This window comes from Chelonia mydas, chromosome 4, assembly GCF_015237465.2.
Source record: "Chelonia mydas isolate rCheMyd1 chromosome 4, rCheMyd1.pri.v2, whole genome shotgun sequence".
Classification (NCBI taxonomy): Eukaryota; Metazoa; Chordata; order Testudines; family Cheloniidae; genus Chelonia; species Chelonia mydas.
This window is the reverse complement of record NC_057852.1, coordinates 128,386,754-128,405,865: the sequence shown is the minus strand read 5'-3', so window position 1 is coordinate 128,405,865 and position 19,112 is coordinate 128,386,754. Positions and strand designations below refer to the sequence as shown.

The 19,112-nt window shown below is 41.5% G+C and overlaps 1 protein-coding gene across 3 annotated transcripts in view; it reads left to right on the top strand.

The window, feature by feature from the left end:
* EIF2AK3 (eukaryotic translation initiation factor 2 alpha kinase 3) overlaps nucleotides 1–18,302 on the top strand; it is a 72,414-nt gene extending 54,112 nt beyond the window's left edge. The window contains exons 12-18 of one of the 3 annotated variants that reach the window (XM_037898313.2): nucleotides 3,686–3,835; nucleotides 4,641–5,418; nucleotides 11,647–11,814; nucleotides 12,658–12,759; nucleotides 15,862–15,924; nucleotides 16,508–16,609; nucleotides 17,116–17,248. In XM_037898313.2, coding sequence (XP_037754241.1) covers nucleotides 3,686–3,835; nucleotides 4,641–5,418; nucleotides 11,647–11,814; nucleotides 12,658–12,759; nucleotides 15,862–15,924; nucleotides 16,508–16,591 — 1,345 coding nt within the window. In that variant the 3' untranslated portion in view covers nucleotides 16,592–16,609; nucleotides 17,116–17,248. Of the gene's footprint in view, nucleotides 1–3,685; nucleotides 3,836–4,640; nucleotides 5,419–11,646; nucleotides 11,815–12,657; nucleotides 12,760–15,861; nucleotides 15,925–16,486; nucleotides 16,610–17,115 lie in introns of all 3 variants that reach the window. The other 2 variants (XM_037898312.2, XM_037898311.2) reach the window with 2 other exon arrangements.
* Nucleotides 18,303–19,112: the final 810 nt, after the last annotated feature.

The window sequence follows — 19,112 nt, the reverse complement described above, 5'->3', positions numbered from 1 at the left end:
GTACAGCTGCCAAAGTTTGTATGTCACTCGGGCGCATGCATACTTGGCTGCTTGCAGCGGTGCTGCTCATGCTCACCAGGAGTGCTTGTGTCGATGTAACGTGCTATGCATCACGGGTAGGTATTCCCATGTGCCATGCTCCGCCATCTGGCGCAATGCCTTTTGAGACATTTTTGCACTATTTTGTGAGATAGTAATGATTCACCCAGGGATCTCTGGAGGAAACAATCAAGTTCTCAGCATGCAGCTTTCTGCATCCCATAATGTCATCCTTATCATAATTTTCATGCCTTTTAAAAAAAAATATTCCATGAACCCCTGCAGCACTGTTTGGGGTCTGTAATCTCTGACAGAAGCCTGAAGCCTGCAGAGCTCTGTATTATTCTCTTGAAACTTTCAAATACAGTAGACACGATTCTCCTGTATTTGCACATCCTCAGGAAGTTTTGCAACAATGGGGGATGTGAAGATTTCTTCAAGGATGATTTGCCAAGGGAAATAGTGAAAAACAATTCAAGGTTGTTGATGGAGTTCATGGAGCAGCTGCAGACATTGAAGTTCCACTTCTGGGTCTGAGAAACAAGCACAGACTTAAGGGATTGCATCAAAATCCAGGGTTAGCACAATGAGCAGTGGCTGCAAAACTTTTGGATGCAAAAGGCCACATTCCTGGATCTGTGTGCTGAGCAGGCCTCCACCCTTGAGAACACGGACACCAGAATGAGAGCTGCATTGACCATGGAGAAGCAGGTGGCAATCACACTCTGAACACTTGCAATACTGGATTGCTACCAGTCAGTGCTACCATCTTGGAGTTGGGAAAGCTCACAATGAGTGGGGTTGTTATGCAAGTGTGCAGGGTCATTAATCGTCTCCTACTGCGCATCACTGTGACTCTGAGCAATGTGTATGAATTTGCAGCAGTGGGGTTCCCAAACTGTGGTGGGGCGATAGCACATATGTCCCTAGTTGGGCACCAGCCCACCTTCCCCCAGTGTACATCAATACAAAGGGTTGCTTTTCTGTGGTGGTTCTGTGGTTTTCTGTTGGTGGATTACAAGGGATGCTTCACCAATATCAGTGTGGGCTGGCTGGGGTGGGTGCTTGAGGCTCGCGTCTTTAAGACCTTTGGAGATTTTGAAGTGCCAGTAGTGATCCTGGGGGACTCAACCAACACCTTGCTTACCTGGCTCGAGAAGCCGTACGCTGGCCAGCTCACCAGCACCAAGGAAAGATTTAACTACTGGCTCAGCAGGTATAGAATCACTCAGTATGCTTTTTGGTAGATGGAAGAGACGCTGGCAGTGTTTACTTGCTAATTTGGGTCTCAGTGAGAAAAATATTCCGCTGGTTATGATTTTATAGCTGCCTGCTGTGTCCTGCATAATATTTGTGAGGAAAAGGGCGGAAAACTGTTTCCAAGATGGAGGGTTGAGATGGAGTATCTGTGCACTGACTTTGAGCAGCCAGACGAAAGGCCACTAAAAGAACCCGACTGGAACTGTGCACTTGAGGGAGGCTTTGAAAGAGCACTTTAATGGTCAGACACAGTTGTATTCTCTGCTGGGACCTTTGGGTGCTGCTAAGAATTACGTAGTGCTTTCTGTACGTTTATAAATATGGGTGTTTTCCTGAACCTATGAATTAGAGACATCCCTGTGTACATAAACAGCGCTCTGCCTGGCCTCCCCACCCCTGCCTAACCCAACGGGGGAATGAAAAGCGGGTGCCAACTCCAACTCTTTGTTGTACCTCTACCTCTTCTCATACGAGTAAAACCAATGACAAGTCAATGTCTGTGTCTTAACTTGGGGAAGGGCCAGGTACTATCTTTAATTTAAACGTTATAAGGAAAAATGCATGCACATATTTACCTGTGTTCTCTTCCCCATTGTCATGCTCATCTGCACTCGCCTGATGGGACTGCTTAGACTGTGGTGGAGTCTCAAATAGGTCCTGGCTCGTGGCATAGCTGGAGCCCCCTGCCCAGTCTCTCCCCTCCCCCGCCTTCTTCCTCCTTACTGTTCATGGCCAGGGTATCTGTCTCGGGTTCCTCTGAGGTATCCGTGGTGGTCTGCAAGATGAGGATTCTGACGAGTATGGCCTGCAGCTCAACACACATTGATCGTTGTATTCCCTGGCTTTGTAGGACGCCTGGCACGGTCCTTTGCTTTCCTGCAGCACTGCTGCTGATCCCTGTTTAAGCCTTTGGCTGCATCCCCTGTGGAAGCTTTTGGTCGATACAACCTCTTCTCCCCACAGGCTCAGGAGATCCAGTACATCCTGTTACTCCAGTCAGGAGCACATCTAGTGTGTGTAGTTGACATGGTTGGTTGGGCAGTTGCACACAACAAGGGAGAGCTTCAGAGTGTGCTTGCCGAAGTGAGCTATCAGAAAAGTCATTTCAAATATATGTGGGGAGTTTTAAAGGGGGCTTCTGGTATCTGATCCCTGGGCAGTCACGTTTACCATTGTGATCTTAGCAGTTGCTCTTTCAGGGCATTATGGGACAGCAACTGGAGAACTGTTAGCCTCAACACAGGTCACGCAGTGTCTACACTTGCACTGTGTCGACCTAGGCAGGTTGGCCATGGCTCCATGCCATTCGGGGAAGTGGTATTACTGCATCTACTGTAACAGGTCACTTACATTGGTAGGAGACCAATTTGAAAGTAAGATGCATGCTCAAATAAGTCAATTTACATCAGCCTAACATTGTAGTCTATACCAGGCCTAGAACAGAAGCAGCCCTACTGGAAGGGAGAGGGGGCTAAGCAATTAAATCTGTTTTCTTCATAAATATGTTAACCTACAAGTGAAAATAACTCACTTAAGGTTTTGTTCAGAAAATTGTGCAAGTACTGTATCTGAATTTTACCCTGTCCTACCGCTCGCCGTTGAATGAAACAATTGTGATTTGACTTTAGTTAGTTAGTCTTCTAAAGAGATTTTCACTTGGCCCAGTAACTAGAACACTGGTCAGGGAATCATAGGCCTGAGTTCTATTCCCTATTTGCTGTGTTTTCCCCATCGGTAAAACCTGGATAAACTTTACTCTCGTGTAAAGCTCTTTCCGTGAATGATGCTCTATAAATGCTACTTAAAGTATTATGCATCATAACTAATTTTCTAGATTCTTTACTGTAATTAAAGATTGTATTTTTCTTCTGTTCCTGTGGGAGTTAAGTGGGGCAATGACTCTAAACACAAACACTTCTATATGTTACAGTTTAAAGTCCTTGGTGCTGGAGTAGTTTGACATAAAATGAATTTAATTTTATCCTGCAAAACCTTAATTTCCTTTGTTTAGTTTTTGCTTTTGTGTATCTAAGGGTCCTCTGCATACCTGAGGCATATTCCTTCTAACCCTTTCCCCACCTCTAGAGAATGACTGAGACTAGAATGAGATGAAAAGTCTCTCCTTTTATGTTGCTCCTCCTTAGTTGAAAAAGAGATCTCTGAGTGGGTGTGCTCATAACTACTGAACTTGCGGTATCTGTAGCACTCTTAACTGCAGGGAGAGAGGCTGAGGAATTTAAGATGATCTTCCTCAGATCTATGCAGAATAATACCAATAGACCAACTCATACTAGTCTAGCTTTGGTTAAATTTCAGTGCTTAAATCCTCTTCAGAAACGCCTGAGTAAGACTATTGCTTTATGTGATATTTTTTGTTTAATCCTAGGGAATTGGCTCGTGAAAAGGTGATGCGTGAAGTTAAAGCATTAGCTAAACTTGAGCACCCAGGTATTGTTCGATATTTCAATGCATGGCTGGAAGCACCACCTGAGAGATGGCAGGAAAAAATGGATGAACTGTGGATAAAAGACGAAAGGTAATATACCATTTCTGAATCTTTTGAAAGCGATACTGTGTTTAGTGATGGGATGGGAAGGCTGATGATCTATTCAAGAAATATACAGAGACCAGCCAGTATAGACAAGGTTATAAACTTTTAAACTAAAGTTGATGGGCTTAATTAGCAATATACAAATATGTTACGTCTCGTTTAAAATGTTTTTCTTAGTCTGTGTCCTCTTTCCTTTTAATCAAATTCTGTTTTCTGCCTATGGGAGATCCTAAAGCACTTTGTTTGACTTTTGCACTTGGGCCTTTTTGTGATTAGAAGTTTCTTCTTTTGCTACAATGTAATTTTAAATTTTACAACCATAGCTTCAGTTTCCAAACTGCATACAAAAGCATCTTTTAATCACCATTTCAAGGGGTATTCTACTAGTTTAACCCCTTCTGTGCTACAATAAAAGCATAATTTCGCACAATGAACACTGCCTGCTAAACTTTTCTGTTTACTGCCTGCTAAACTTTTCTGGTCCATTATATGACCTCTGTATTTTCATTTAGTGAGTTTCAGGATTTTTGATTGATAGGGTCTTCATAGTGTATTACGAGTATAGAGGGAAAAACAATGCTGTCAGTAAGAAATATAAATAATGAAGGATCCTGATTGTTAATAACTCTGCTTGTGTTTTCTAATTTATTACTATGACATGCTTTACTTTCCACTAGCAAAGCTAATAGGGATCTTACTAGATCCCCTTAAATGATCCGTATTATCTGCAGACAATGCATTTAGGATTAAACCCAATTCTGTAGTATTAATCTGACTTTCCTTTTTTTAGTACTGACTGGCCACTCAGTTCTCCCAGTCCGATGGAAGTTCCATCATTCAAAATTAGAACAGAGCCATTCTCTACAAAGGAGCACATTGAAGTTATTGCTACATCACCACAGAACGTTAAGTCTTTCTCTGTGGGGATAGCTTGTGGCCAGTCTGATTCATCAGAGAGCCAACTTTCTCCAGTGGAGTTCTCTGCCACTGACAACCGGGACTTGAACCAGTCAGCAGATCTGATGTTAAACCTGCAGGACAGTGTCCTTACAGACTGTGATATAGAGGACAGTACTGTTGATGAGACTGATCCCGGCCACTCCGTTGAACTTTGTCCTCCAGCTGTGCCTGGTGTACGGCTGAGGGAGAGGACCTCTTCCTCCATTGTATTTGAGGATTCTGGCTGCGATAACACTTCCAGTAAGGAAGGTAACAGAAGTGATGCTTCACATGACTACTGCCATTGTGAGGAAAAAGCAACAAGTGAAAAAGGATTTGAGAATAGGAAATCTCCTTCAGGAAGCTCTCTGTCTGTTTCTCCACCAAGACCAACAAGTTTAAGTCTGGACCTTTCTAAAAATACTGCAGAAAAAGTCAAACCCACCTCGCCAAAAGTATACCTCTATATCCAGATGCAGCTGTGCAGGAAGGAAAACCTCAAAGACTGGATGAACAGAAGATGCACAATAGAGGAGAGGGAAAGAGCAGAGTGTCTGCAGATATTCCTGCAGATAGCTGAGGCAGTTCAGTTTCTTCATGGTAAAGGGCTAATGCATAGAGACCTCAAGGTTTGTATTGATAAAGGAAGACTATCCAGATCTTACGCCTTTGACTATCCAGCATGATCTAGTGAACAGTGTGCATCACTAGAAGCCTGGAGCTCCTGAATTGTAAACCTAGTTGTCTCTAACTCACTGTGTGTCCTTGGGCAGGTGTCCTTTCTCTCTCCCCTTCTGTGGCCTTGTCTTTGCTGCAGTGTTAGCGCAAGTTATGTGCCTTCCAGTTACCTCCTCTTGACTTAACCTGGCCCAAGTGAGAACAGTCACACTGCAAAACAATGCGTGGGTAGCACAGAGTGTATTAACAGCATGGAGTAGCTGATCCCCACTGCATTATTAGCTTGAGCTTCAGCACCTCTTGAGCTTCAACCCACACCCACAGATGGGCCAATTAGCTCAAGTTTAAAGCACCGCTTTAATCTAGCTTGAGTTTTTGTGTGTGTATGGGATAGAGTTAGGGGTAGCGCGTGAGTTATACCTCAAACTAAGGCTTCAGTAAAGCAAAGCCCTGTGTTTTTTTTCTCCATTGAGGTAGTAGATAGTATCTCCTACCTCGACAAGGTGTTATGAGGGTTAGTTAATGTTTGTACAGTGCTTTGGAAATACACTTGTCCAGGTGCGGTAAATATTACCATTAATTATGGCTATGAAGATTTCCCAACTATAGGATTATTCCTACCAGGCACAGTTAAGCTGCATTCATTATGACATCCTTTAGTTCACTCTGTTTCCAGTGGAGTTACTTTATGGTAGCATGCACCTTAGGTGGTTGTTGAGCTAGAGGGCATAGTTAGTTTCCATTTTGAAATCAGTTCTACAATTCAAAGTTAACCAGCTAATACTGGTATCTCTCTTCTTCCCTTTGCTAGGAACTCTGGTTATAGAAGGTAAAAAGTGCTGTAACTCCAGAATTGAAAATTAAACTACTCGCAGTTGAATTCTTGGACCAATGCCAAAACCCCAGTACAACTGGTCTGAGGATTGTAATGTCTTTTTAATGTCTGATATCTATTAAAACATCAGGACTAGACGTGAATGCTGTTCACCATGGGGAAGCTGTTGCAGTGTTTGTTTCTAGTTCTGATGGTTTGAGATATTGAGGTCTTAAATTAAAATAGCATCATTCTGATTGTCATTGTACCTTTTCCCCCTTTACTTAAATTCTGACCTGACTTTAGTGGCTGCTAGCTCTAGAACTTCTAGCGTTAGAATCACTGTTGTACACCAACAGTAGTTACTGATGAATATCGAAACTTAGATACTATTTGTACTTCACTGTCGCTGCTTCTCCCAATGAATTCTGAGAAACTGAGTTCCATGCTGTTGCTGACATCAGAGGTAGTTCCTGTTTGGTTGAGGAGCTGTCATTGCCCAATTAATTGGAGTAAATATTGAACTTGGAAGAACAAAATAAAGTCCACATTTTTTCCCCACTTATGTGAAATGTTATAGCTCCTCAAACATGGAAACAGTAACTGTTTGACATTGACTGCAACACACAGTCAGACTGTGCTGGGGAAGGCAGCCATCACAGGTACAAAGAATTTTAAGGTTTGTGCAACTACCAACATTTACAGAGTTCAAAATCAGTTACAACAGCAAAAATATGCCAGAGTTAGAAACACTTGGAACCAGTCCAAATATTTTTGGGACCAGCAAACTTCTTTTACTATTGATTTTTGAACCAAGAATCAGAAATTTTAATCCCTGAGAAACGGAACAGAAGGATAATTTTCAGGTACTTTAACTGTAAACATATTGGTACCTTGCCGCACATGGGGGGCGGGGGAGGAGTTATTAAAACACAATAGTAATAATACTACTATAGGTATCTTATAGCTTTCTTAGAGCCTTTCATTGGGCTCAGTGGCTTAAACTGGTTCTCCAATATAAGGGTACTGAGGTTCTTCTTTGAGTGCTTGCTCATGTCCATTCCATTGTAGGTGTGTGTGGTTGCCACATGCACTGGTGCCGGAAGTTTTTCCCTCAGAGGTATCCATAGGGGATTGGCTCTGGTGCCCTCTGCAGTGGCACGCGTATGACACAGTATAAGGGGCACTGCCGGCTCCCCCCACCCTCAGTTCCTTCTTGCCGGAAACTCCGACAGTGGGGAAGGAGGGCTGGTCATTGAATGGACATGAGCAACACATCTCAAAGAACACCAGTTACAGAACAGGTAACTGTCTTTCCTGTAGATCTTGAGTTAGAGCTCTGCTCTTCTAAACCAGCAGTTGTGAGTTAGAATCTTGCGGGGGCCTCCTAAAAGTTTTATAGACACTGGCAAGGAGGTGGATAAGATATTCTAAATCTCTCCCATTTCTAAATTCTTGCTTAGTATAAGCAGCATTCGGGGTATTCCCTTGAATTAACAACGTTCTTTATTCAGTGTCCAAAAAAGTGTCTAAAATCTGTATCTTGCAGCTACGATATTTGGATGCTGTTTTACGAGGGAAGCTTATGAGTTTTCTTGGTAGAATCAACAAGTTAGTTTATTCACTTTTTTTTCCTGTGGTTCTTGAAACTTACTGGAACAAATCTTTACCGAATTCTGTGGTTTGTCCAATATAATAAGAGGTTGTTCGTACCATTTTAGTAAGTAACCACACTTCGTTAACTGTGTAGTTCCAGGATTGTTCATTATAAATACAGGTATTTAAGGCTCACACTGATCAGAGCTGGCCTCATTTCAAGTTAAAAGGAATTTATGCTATTCCCTCAACCAGTGAGAGATGTCACACTTCGATTTCATTGGAAGGGAATGAGCCACGTGAACATAAAACTGTCGTTTTCATTATAATGCCAGAATGAGCTTGAAAAGCATCATAATCCCAGAATGACACCATAAGACGAAAGGTCTCACTGGATGGGAAACCTTGCAGACAGAGTTCCCTAACCAGGCAGCAGTTTTCCAGAAAGGCAGTTTGCTCCATTGCTGACATGAAAAAATCATACTACTGAGAACTTCTTTATCTTGTTCAAAGAATGTTCTAGAAAAGTTTTCTGAGAGTCTGAGTGATTGCCACATCCCTCTAAAGTTTCCCTTTGACCTGTTACCTTACATCAGAGACTATACTGCTTGATCTTTTCCTCTCAGGAAGTCATTCTTCCTTGTTTACTCATTGGCTTGTTTTTGCTGCCATTTGCAATGTTTGAAAGTTCCAGATCTCCTTGATTGCTTGAAGCTATAGGCTAGGCTAGGTAAAGGGAGAGAGGATTGGGGGAAAAAAAAAATCTGTTCTTAAGGGTCCAATTCCCCTTCTTCTTAGAATCCCTCCCTCTCCCTATCCATAACACTTCCTTCCTTTTCATTGTCTTGGAGGAGGAAGTGTAATCTTGTCTTCAACTTCCTGCATGTCAGTAAACTGGAGACAACCTGAGGCTATGGTATCTAAATCACTAGTGGAGGAATCTGTGCCCAGAAGACTAGTTCCATACTACAGTCTGAAATACGTATTTTGATAACTCACCTACAGGAAGAGAAGGTTGGGGAAGGGAGAGTTTTTATTCATTTTAGTTGGGAGGTGTTCATACACTGGTGATGAGGGCCATATAAATACCTTTATAGATAATTTGAGGATGTTCTGCATTTACAAGGTGGTAATTATCCTGCACTAAAACTCTCAAGGCCAAGGTATTCATTTTAGGAAATTATTGTAGGAAACAAACCCTGAAGCTGAGTTCACCAGCTCCGGGAGTGATTATTACTGAATTAACAAGGCACTCCCTGTCTGTAGATTTATACCGTGTTCATCTCAGAGCTATCTGCTTTTGACACACAAGTCAACAGACTTTTTTTTCAGAGTAACAGCCGTGTTAGTCTGTATTCGCAAAAAGAAAAGGAGTACTTGTGGCACCTTAGAGACTAACCAATTTATTTGAGCATGAGCTTTCGTGAGCTACATCCGATGAAGTGAGCTGTAGCTCACGAAAGCTCATGCTCAAATAAATTGGTTAGACTTTTTTTTGCTCACTCATCCCGCTACCCCACACCATGGGCAGGTGGCAATGGTGGAAAAGCCAAGGTAGTGAGGTGTGCTTTGGAGATGATGGTGGTCAGGTTTGTAACCATTGTTTACTATTGTGGAAAAGCATTCCACAGCGCCAGCTCTGCCAAGGAAGTTTTGTTCCCTGCTCCACAGTTAACGGACAATAAACGTGTCCTGTGTCCTCTCAGCCGTGCACTTCCCTGTAATCTGATGATGAATTCTGAGGGGAGTAGACTTCCTCAACTCCCTCTAGCCATCTCTTCACCTAGCCCCATTCCTAATGTCTCATCCATCCCTGCTTCTTCTGGCCCCTTCTTAAAGTCCACCCTTTCTCCACTAAAATAACTCCTTTCATGTGTTTAATATCTGAAGTAGTGGGAGGGTAGGCAGCCATGTGTGTTGTGGGCATGTCAGTAGGAAGTTCTGAGGGCACTGACCAAACAGAATAGAGACTCGCAGCACATTATTTAGAAATAACCATTGTTATATAGATGATCTTCTCTGTGTGCAGCATTGTGTGTATAGACACACACCATAAACGTCGTTATGGGTCAGAAGCTATAAGGCATTCCTGAGCTGCTCTTTGTGAGATCATTCCATTTCTATATAATTCAGAAGTAGCTATTGCTAGTGATTTGTGTTTTCTGGCCGTTAGTAAGCTGGGGCTGAGGCAAAGCTGAGACTAGTTCACTACTACATTCATAAACCATAAAAATATTAGATTTTAAATCAGGAATTATCTTTTTGTTCCATTGTGCATATATTTGTCTGGCTTTCCAGCAGTTAAATCAGCATAATATCTGTAGGAAAGCAGGACTTAATTCTCAGCTTTCCATTATGTTTGTAATGTTGTAATTAAGAGTGTTGTTGCAGTTTGGGTCAAAACTACTCAGAAGGGAGTGTGGTCTACAGGTCAGATCAGGGGACTGGGGGTCAGCACTACAGATGTCCATTCCTGACCCAGCCACTGATTTGTGACTTAATTCCCAACCCAGCCAGGTGATCAAAGGGGAATCAGGAACCTCTCTGTGACTCAGGCTATGTCTACACTGCATACCAATGTAGACAGTGTTTAGGGTATGTCAAGCTACATGTTGCTGTGAAAAGCAGGCTGTGTCCACACTGTGGCATGTAGCTACATGTCAGTGAAAGGCTCTGGCAGGGAGGAGGCAGCAGGGAAAGTCTGGCAGTTTCCTGCTGCCTTCCTCCTGCCAGAGCCTTTTCTCCACTTCCAGAGTATTTCCCTGTGGCGGGGAAAGGCTCCAGCAGCAGGGAGGCAGCAGGAGACTGCACTGCCAAAAAGAGCAATATAGACAGGAAGACACTGGTTGGGCAAGTAGAAACCGTATTTGATATATACCCAGGTACATACCCACAGACTTCAGGCGTGTCTTTACTCGTCTAAGCAGTGCTTCACGGTCTACACTGCTCTTTACACCCCTGCTGGGGGCATCCTATATAGGCATACTACATGCTGCTGAAAGAAGTGTGCCATGTAGATGCACCTTTAGTTGCCCCCACTCTTACTCCAGGAGTGTTTCCCTCAGAGATGTTGACAATAGATATTTGTAAAGTGTGTTCAACCTTCTACAGGGAGGCAGTAGCAAACCACTATCAGTTAAAGGGTTTTAAAGAAAGTGATACTTCAGTTAATGTTGCATGCTCTTTGCCAGAGTAACTGGGATTCTCAGTTAAGTAAATCTATATTTTGCAGTTCACCTTTAATATAGTCTGCCTGAATGAATTGCTGTAGATAGAGAGAAAAGGAGAACTTGTGGCACCTTAGAGACTAACCAATTTATTTGAGCATAAGCTTTCGTGAGCTACAGCTCACTTCATCGGGTGCATACTGTGGAAAGTGTAGAAGATCTTATTATATACATACAAAGCATGAAAAAATACCTCCTCCCACCCCACTCTCCTGCTGGTAATATAAGCTATTAATATAAGCTGGTAATATAAGCTATTACCAGCAGGAGAGTGGGGTGGGAGGAGGTATTTTTTCATGCTTTGTGTGTATATAATAAGATATTCTACACTTTCCACAGTATGCATCCGATGAAGTGAGCTGTAGCTCACGAAAGCTTATGCTCAAATAAATTGGTTAGTCTCTAAGGTGCCACAAGTTCTCCTTTTCTTTTTGCGAATACAGACTAACACGGCTGTTACTCTGAAACCTGTAGATAGAGAGGTAAAGGCTTTTGTTTCATGTTTGTAATTCTTTTTATCTCTCATCTGATTGGTTTTCCAGCCTTCCAATATATTTTTTACAATGGATGACATAGTAAAGGTTGGGGACTTTGGCCTGGTAACTGCTATGGACCAAGATGAGGAGGAAGAATCTGTTCTTACTCCAATGCCAGCTTATGCCAGACACACGGGACAAGTTGGCACCAAACTTTACATGAGCCCAGAACAGGTGAGGTTTTTCTCTTGCACGATGCAGTGTCATGAATGGATTTAATTCTCTTCTTGAAAAAAAGATGTGAAAAAATGTAATGTCTTTTTAAAGTTTATTTAATTTATTTCTGCGTACCAGACAAGTATTAAGTGATCAGGATCAACTTTATGCCATGATTGTGTATGTTCCGATATTGGGGTTATCAAGAACTGGAGTTCGACATCCACTTGTGTACATACATGCCTGTACACACATCTTTCCAGCACTGACTTATGTGAACCCACATGATGGAATTCACACGAGCTTTTTTTTTTTTAAGTCCAACTGCACATGCAGAGGTTGGTGCTGGAAAAATGCACATGCAAAATTGGGTGAGTGCACGTGGAAGCCACGTTGAGGCCCCGCTGAAAATCCAGCCTAGGAATTGAAGGAATAATGACCTTATTCCTGGTAATATATAGCAGATTCCCAGGGTGCAGGACCTTGATCTGTTTTTTAGCTTGGAGGATTGTAACTTGATGTGATCAGAGTTCTGTTCGGGTTCTTATGCTGTGCCCATCAAAGTAAAATTTCAGTATGAACTGAAATCTGATATTGTCATTTTCAGTGTTACTTTTAAAACATTACTTGTAAAACTTGTTCAGTTATGCTTCTAAGGAAAGACCATTACTGTTCTCTATTCAGATAAAATCTGAATACTTGAATAGAGTGTCTGATGAATCACCCTCTTCAGCCCTGTACAGAACTGATTGTGTGTGTTGAACTAAACGGGGTTTTGTGTGTTCCATAGTGATTTCAGATGCACTGATCAATACTATCAGAACACTGCAAGTAACATGAAGCTGATTTTGCATTTTCCAGATTTATGGGAACACGTATTCACACAAAGTGGATATCTTCTCTTTGGGACTGATTCTGTTTGAGCTGCTTTACCCCTTTAATACTCAGATGGAGCGGGTTAGGGTAGGTATGCTCTTGTGCAAAAATACTATTCTCAATTCCACCATTTCTGTTTATAATGTACTGTATGAAAGTGGCTTACCACATATTTGTGTGAGGTTATTACGATACAGCAGTAAGACATGACAGAATTGGCTGCAGTGTAATAAAGAATTGTTTGTGTCAACCTCCAAGCAGAGTGACCTGGAGCAGTATGCAGAACTTGTACAGTAGAGCAAATATGGGCAATTTAATTATGAGGCCATAATTTCTTCATCTCTACAGCCATCTAAGGGAAGCTATAGAACTAGAATTTACCAGAACCCAGAGATCACATTACAGCTTTTGAGTTGAAACCCAATTCTTGGATCCATTTTCTATGTCACCTTCTTCCTTTTACCCCATCCGCTCTCTCTCCTTTCTTCTCCTCCCCTTCCTCCAAAACATCCAGGGAAGGTTTCTGCTGCTTTTCCCTGCTTTTGAAGTCCATCCAGTCAGAACAGACTTCCTGACCTTAAGGCAGCCTTGCCTACTTCTCCAGCAATTGGGTGACTCTCATTGTTCACATGTTGCATTAGCCATGAATTAGGGAGAGGTTACTGGTTTTTCCTGCTACAGTCTGTTGTATCATAATTCCCACTTAACAGTGTCCTGTTAGGAAAATCTGATTTAGAAAAATGCATATTGCTCCTTGAGAATTCATTCACAGCAGAGGAATGAGGGCCAGGGAAGGAGCCTTGCCTGCCCTTGGTGAATAATGGTGTGTGTAGGAGAGGACATGTGGTTGTTTCCACCAAGGTTAGTTATTGACACAAATGGTAGATTTAAATTCTTTGTGAAGTGGACTGTTTTGACGTAGTTCAAATTTTGTATCACAGGCCTGCCACTGAACATAACTCTGACCTGAAAGTGTGTGTGTGCGTGTGTGTGTGTATGTGTGTATTTTCCACTGCATACATCTGATAAAAGTGGGTTTTAGCCCACGAAAGCTTATGCTCAAATAAATTTGTTAGTCTCTAAGGTGCCACAAGTACTCCTCGTTCTTTTTGCTGATACAGACTAACACGGCTATCACTCTGAAACCTGTCTCCTATTGCAGTATGGCACTCCACTGGGTAAGGAGTCCTAATAGCTGTGGGGTTTTATAATCTATATGAACATGGCCCCAGGAGAGCAAGGGTAATTGCTTAACTTGAGTCACTTGTTGCCAAAACCATTTCTAATTCTGCTTTTCCAGAAACAGAAAATAGTAACATTAAATTTACTGGGACACATTCCCCTAAAAACACTTTTCCTTCTCATCCTCAGGCAAGAAGCCCATAAAATGAGTAAGATCATTGTCTGTCCACTTTCTGCCATGGATGCAGAAGCAAACCTGTAAGTCAAGGGAACAGGACTCTAAATTGCACTGCATCCAGCGTGCTACCTCCAGGAGCCTGTCTGTATAGCAATTTCATTCACGGAAAGCCAGGGTGTAAATCTGCAATGCATCAGCAGTAGATCAAAGCACCCTACAGAACTGTTAGTGCATGATAGCAGGATCGACATGGACACTTAGTGCACAGCCGGCTGGGATGCTGTAGATTTACACCCCGGCTTGCCATGCAGTGAGTGTCTGTATGGACAAGCCCCATGAGTCTATGGCTAACCAGAAGCGAAATCTCCCTTTTTTTTGTTTTCACTGTATTTTCTTTAGTGTTTTATTTGTGTGTGTGTGTGTGTGTGTGTGTGTGTGTGAGAGAGAGAGAGAGAGAGAGAGAGAGAGAGAGACCCCCTTGACTTCAGCTAATCCTACCCAGGAGGGCGTTTTAGCTAATCCTGTGCTCACTTCCTCCCCCATCAGCTGTCTCCCACTCACCTGTCATGCTGGTAAGAAAGGGCTGTTCAATTGGCTCTTTGAACTACCCATGATTGAGCACTAGTAGCCAAAAATAAGAGCCCTCTCCCTGACCTGTTAGCTAGGCAGTAGTGCCTTACCCCCAATAAAACCTGGGCAACAGACAAGGAACGGAGAGCTTAGGACTCAGAGCATGAGAGTCACTTCTGCCCCTTCCTCAGACCAAAGCCGCAGGGCTCAGGCAGATGTGGGGCTGTGGCAGTGCAAGTTACTACTAAATTAGAACATCAGATGCTGATCTGTTTAGTCCTACAAAGAGAGCAGGATTCTTCAGATGACATCCTGCTTAATCCCCCGATTTCAGTGCCCTTTTCCCATGAAACTGTTTTTCCTGGCCATGTTAGAACAGCCATCACCACCCAGCGGTATGACTCGTCAGGGATTTAGACGTCTCAGTTCCTGGATAATAATATTTGACTGACTTTAAGCTTCAGATTTTGTGTTCAAATTGCTGCAAATGGGGCCCTTTTTTTAACAAAGTCAAATTCAAAGCATCTCCTGTTTCTAAGGCATGCTCAAATGGGTCATGGGTTAGTACTGGAAATTAAGGCATATTATTACATTATTAGCTGCAGCAGCATAGTAATTTGTAACTATAATTGACTGGGGAAAATATTTCCACTAGAGGGAGTCAACACGTTTGGTATGCAGTGAACATGGACTGTAACGGAGATAGGTTATGTTGCACAAAGGCAACTAAGTTTCTAATGAATTATAAAACTTGTAATCAATCTGTTCATTAGTCCCTAAGTATGAAGTAGGTTTGAATATCCATTTGGCTTTCTAAGATCTGTAGCTGGTGATCTTAACCTTGATTGTCCTAGGTGTAATACAGACAATTCCAAGTGTCCCTAGCAGTACACTGTCCATAATATTGCTCTGTTGATGGTACTTGGCTGGACCAGAAAAGAATTACTATGGGGAAGCGGCTGGGTTTCTTAGCATTACAAACCCAGAACTCTTCTGTCACGTCTCTGAGTGCAAACTCTGTCCCATGGGAAGCAGTGACTTGCATGTTTATTTAAGTGCATAGTAATTCTAACCAATCACATAAGTCTTAATAAACACTACCGTTTTTCTCTTGTTCATCAGCAGTATTAAAAGTATTGTGCCGGACTGATTTGTTTGTGTAGTGCATTTTGTTAGTATTTGTAAGTTAGTATCTTAACTTTGAGAACAATAATTAAATGGGCAAGATGTTTAATGACCCCTTTTTAATAATGTTACAGACGTTAACTGAAGTACGAAGTTTGAAGTTTCCACCATTGTTTACTCAAAAATATGCACAGGAGGTAAATATATTTGATCTTAGTTCTATATTACAAAGTAACTGGAATGCCAAGTGGCAAAGACAAGAGAAGTAGTTTTAGCTGTTCTGTTTTTAAATCAAATTCCTATTTCAGGTACTTTACTGTGCCTCTGAAATAAGGAGTAGTAATTTTTAAATCACAGTGCTGTAAACTGTACACTGATACCTTTTGCCCCACATAGTCTAATTGCTATGAGTTGAAAATATCTGGTTTTGCTAATGTGGGAGCATGCACCTTACATAATCTCTTTTCCCATCCATCCCATCCTCCTGTTTTAAATCCATATTCATAATGCAGGAAACAGTCCTAGATAAGTGAAACTGGGGCTGCAGATGAATTCTCTCACACACCCTTGGGAACCAACTATAAGAGTTGAATCTCATTAAGGGGAAAATTGTGTAAGAAAATATATATCATGGGGGCATGACATGCCATATTTTGGGTTGTCAAATCTGTCCCTTTAAAGTAGTAGGATAACTTCAGAGGAAGAGGGTTCTAATTTGAAAAAACCCTTCATGAGAAATTGAGTCTCTCTCATTTCCAGTTTCTTTTCTGGCTGCTTCAGCCCTGTACTCAGACTAGATCAGCCTCCTTCTCCAGCTACCTCTTCAGCCTGACTTCTACAGGTGTGGTCTGCTGTGAGTACTGAGCTGAAGTGAGATTAAAGGTGCGTTATTTCTCTGAAGGTACAGTAAATATTTAGTTTTAACTATTTCAAATATGTATTTAATGTGTATCTACTTATATTATGCTTTGACACATTGAGTTTCCCTTTAAGACTAGCTATCAGTAGTTCCTTAAATCTAAGGATTGAGTGCATGCTTAAGGGAAACTTGGCCCAAGATTTGTAGAGTTTGTAAATGTGCAATTATTATTTTTCCCCTTTTGCTTTATTAAAAGATCTTGGGCCAGATTTGACTAGACAAGTGGGCCTTTAATCCTTTAGACATAAGGGTCAATCTGATGCCACTGTGAATCCAGATTTCAGGCCTTTTATACACTCCCAACTACTGTGCCAAAGGATTAATGAACAAATTGCTAGAAAAATATTTTGGGGTGTCTTCTAGTTGTTCATGCATCTAAAACTAAAGCTAGAACATTAAATACCAAAGCCATTTGAAAATAGTTTTGCTGTCTGAAATGTCACCTAGGACATCATTTGTTTTCTTCTAGTACGCTATGGTAAAGCACATGCTCTCTCCAAGTCCCACTGAAAGACCAGAGGCAGAAGACATCATAGAAAACTCTTTATTTGAAGACTTAGAACTCCCAGCAAAATCACTGCTTAGGCAGAGGTCACGGACAATGAGTTCCTCTGGAATTAAGCATTCAAGACAACCAAGCAAATAATTGGGCATAATTATCCTGAGTATGCTCAACACATCTCAAAGTGACTGTTCAGCAGGCCGGAACCTCTGGCACGTAATGTTGTTCTCTGAAACAGTTGTTCTTGATTTCTCACGTTATGCAGAAAACAGGTTGGATGGAGCTCCGTTAATCTTGTTCACTATTGTTAGATGACCCAATGCAAGCCAATAACTAAACTTTTTGCATTCCATTACTCTTTCTACCTTGACCCTCATAGGTTGATTGCTCCAGCACACTGCTTCCATTTTGTTTGGATACTGTAAATGTTAGCTGTCTGGGGAAACTGGAGAGATCTGTAATATGTAAATAGAATTAAAATACTGTATTTTTATAGAATAAATTAGTCTCTAAACCTGATGACTATATTCCCTGATCTCTCTCCTCTCTGGAGAAATGAAGGTGATCTTGAAACTTTGAAAAATCATGACTCCATTTTTGTCCCTGGTGGGTAAACTGGGAATCTGCACTATTTTTAAAGTAAAAGTATCACAGGTGTACATATGGTCACTATTCATAGCCTGTCTTTAGAAGAACTGGTGGATTGTATTTCCACGCCATAGTAGATTTTAGGGGATGTGTTTTGTACTAACAAGCCTGTAGAGAGCAAAAGGAGGTTTTTGTCCCCCGCTCCCCCTCCCCAAAAAAGGTTATAGATACTGATATGAAGAGCCATAGTAAGAAATTAAGCATATATCAAAATCTTGAAATTCTGGAATTTTTAAACCTAATTAAGTCATAAGTATGTTATGTAATACTGTAGATTTGTACTTTTTTAAATCAACTGTAGGCATTTGTGTCATCTGCTAATTTAACTGCCTAATGCGAAGCTTTTATTGTTCATTGTAAATATGTTCATTTTTATTTATAAAATGCAGAATCAATCCGTTTGGGTTGTGGTGTACAGAATGCACTTACTACAGTTGTGGAGTGCATTAATTATTGTGACTTCTTTCAAGTCTAAATGATTTAATAAAGTTTTTTATTTAAAGCTTTATAGTTGCTTTTCTTTAAAAACAAAAACTATACACAATAAGCAACCCAGATGGCAGCTTTACATGGGCTGAAGGGGATAAAAAAGCCAGTTCTCCAACTTATTTTACTTTTGTGTCAAGTTCAGTTTTATTATTTGCACTGTGACAAGTTTGATTCTTACTAACTTACAAGACTGAGGTGGGACTTTCAGCTGTGCTAAAATGTCGGTTGATGGAGGGGCCATACGAGAAGGAGACAGATACTGAGACTTTCTCTTAGGAGAATTAACCTTTGTCCTGAAATTTCTGAAGACTGGTCTTAGTCTAGAGATGAGTGTATTGGGGAAGTTTTGAAGAAAATAATTTTAATACTAAAAATTTTTTTGTGTTGATGCTTTTGTTCTTGTCATAAGTATAAAGAGAACTCACAGGTTTGTCTGATATCTTGAAGTCTTAGTCCTTGATGAGGACTTTTTCTGTCTCTCTAACCCCCTCCCTCTTCCACAAAATGCGCCTCTAGTTAGGACCTATGAGTGAGTCAGGTTGGTGTACTATAGACCAGAGGAGTGTCAAAGGTCTGTCACTGAATCCAATTGACTCCAGCATCTGACTGAAGTGACATTTTATGTCATGGTAACAGAAGGCTCTAAGGATATGTCTTCTCTGCAATTAAACATTTGCAGCTGGCCCACACCAACTGACTTGGTCTCCTTGGGCTTGGGCTTCAGGGCTGTAAAATTGTGGTATAGACATTCGGGCTTGGGCTGGAGCCCAGGCTCTGGGACCTCACAAGCAGGGAGGGTCTCAGAGCCTAGGCTCCAGCCAGAGCAT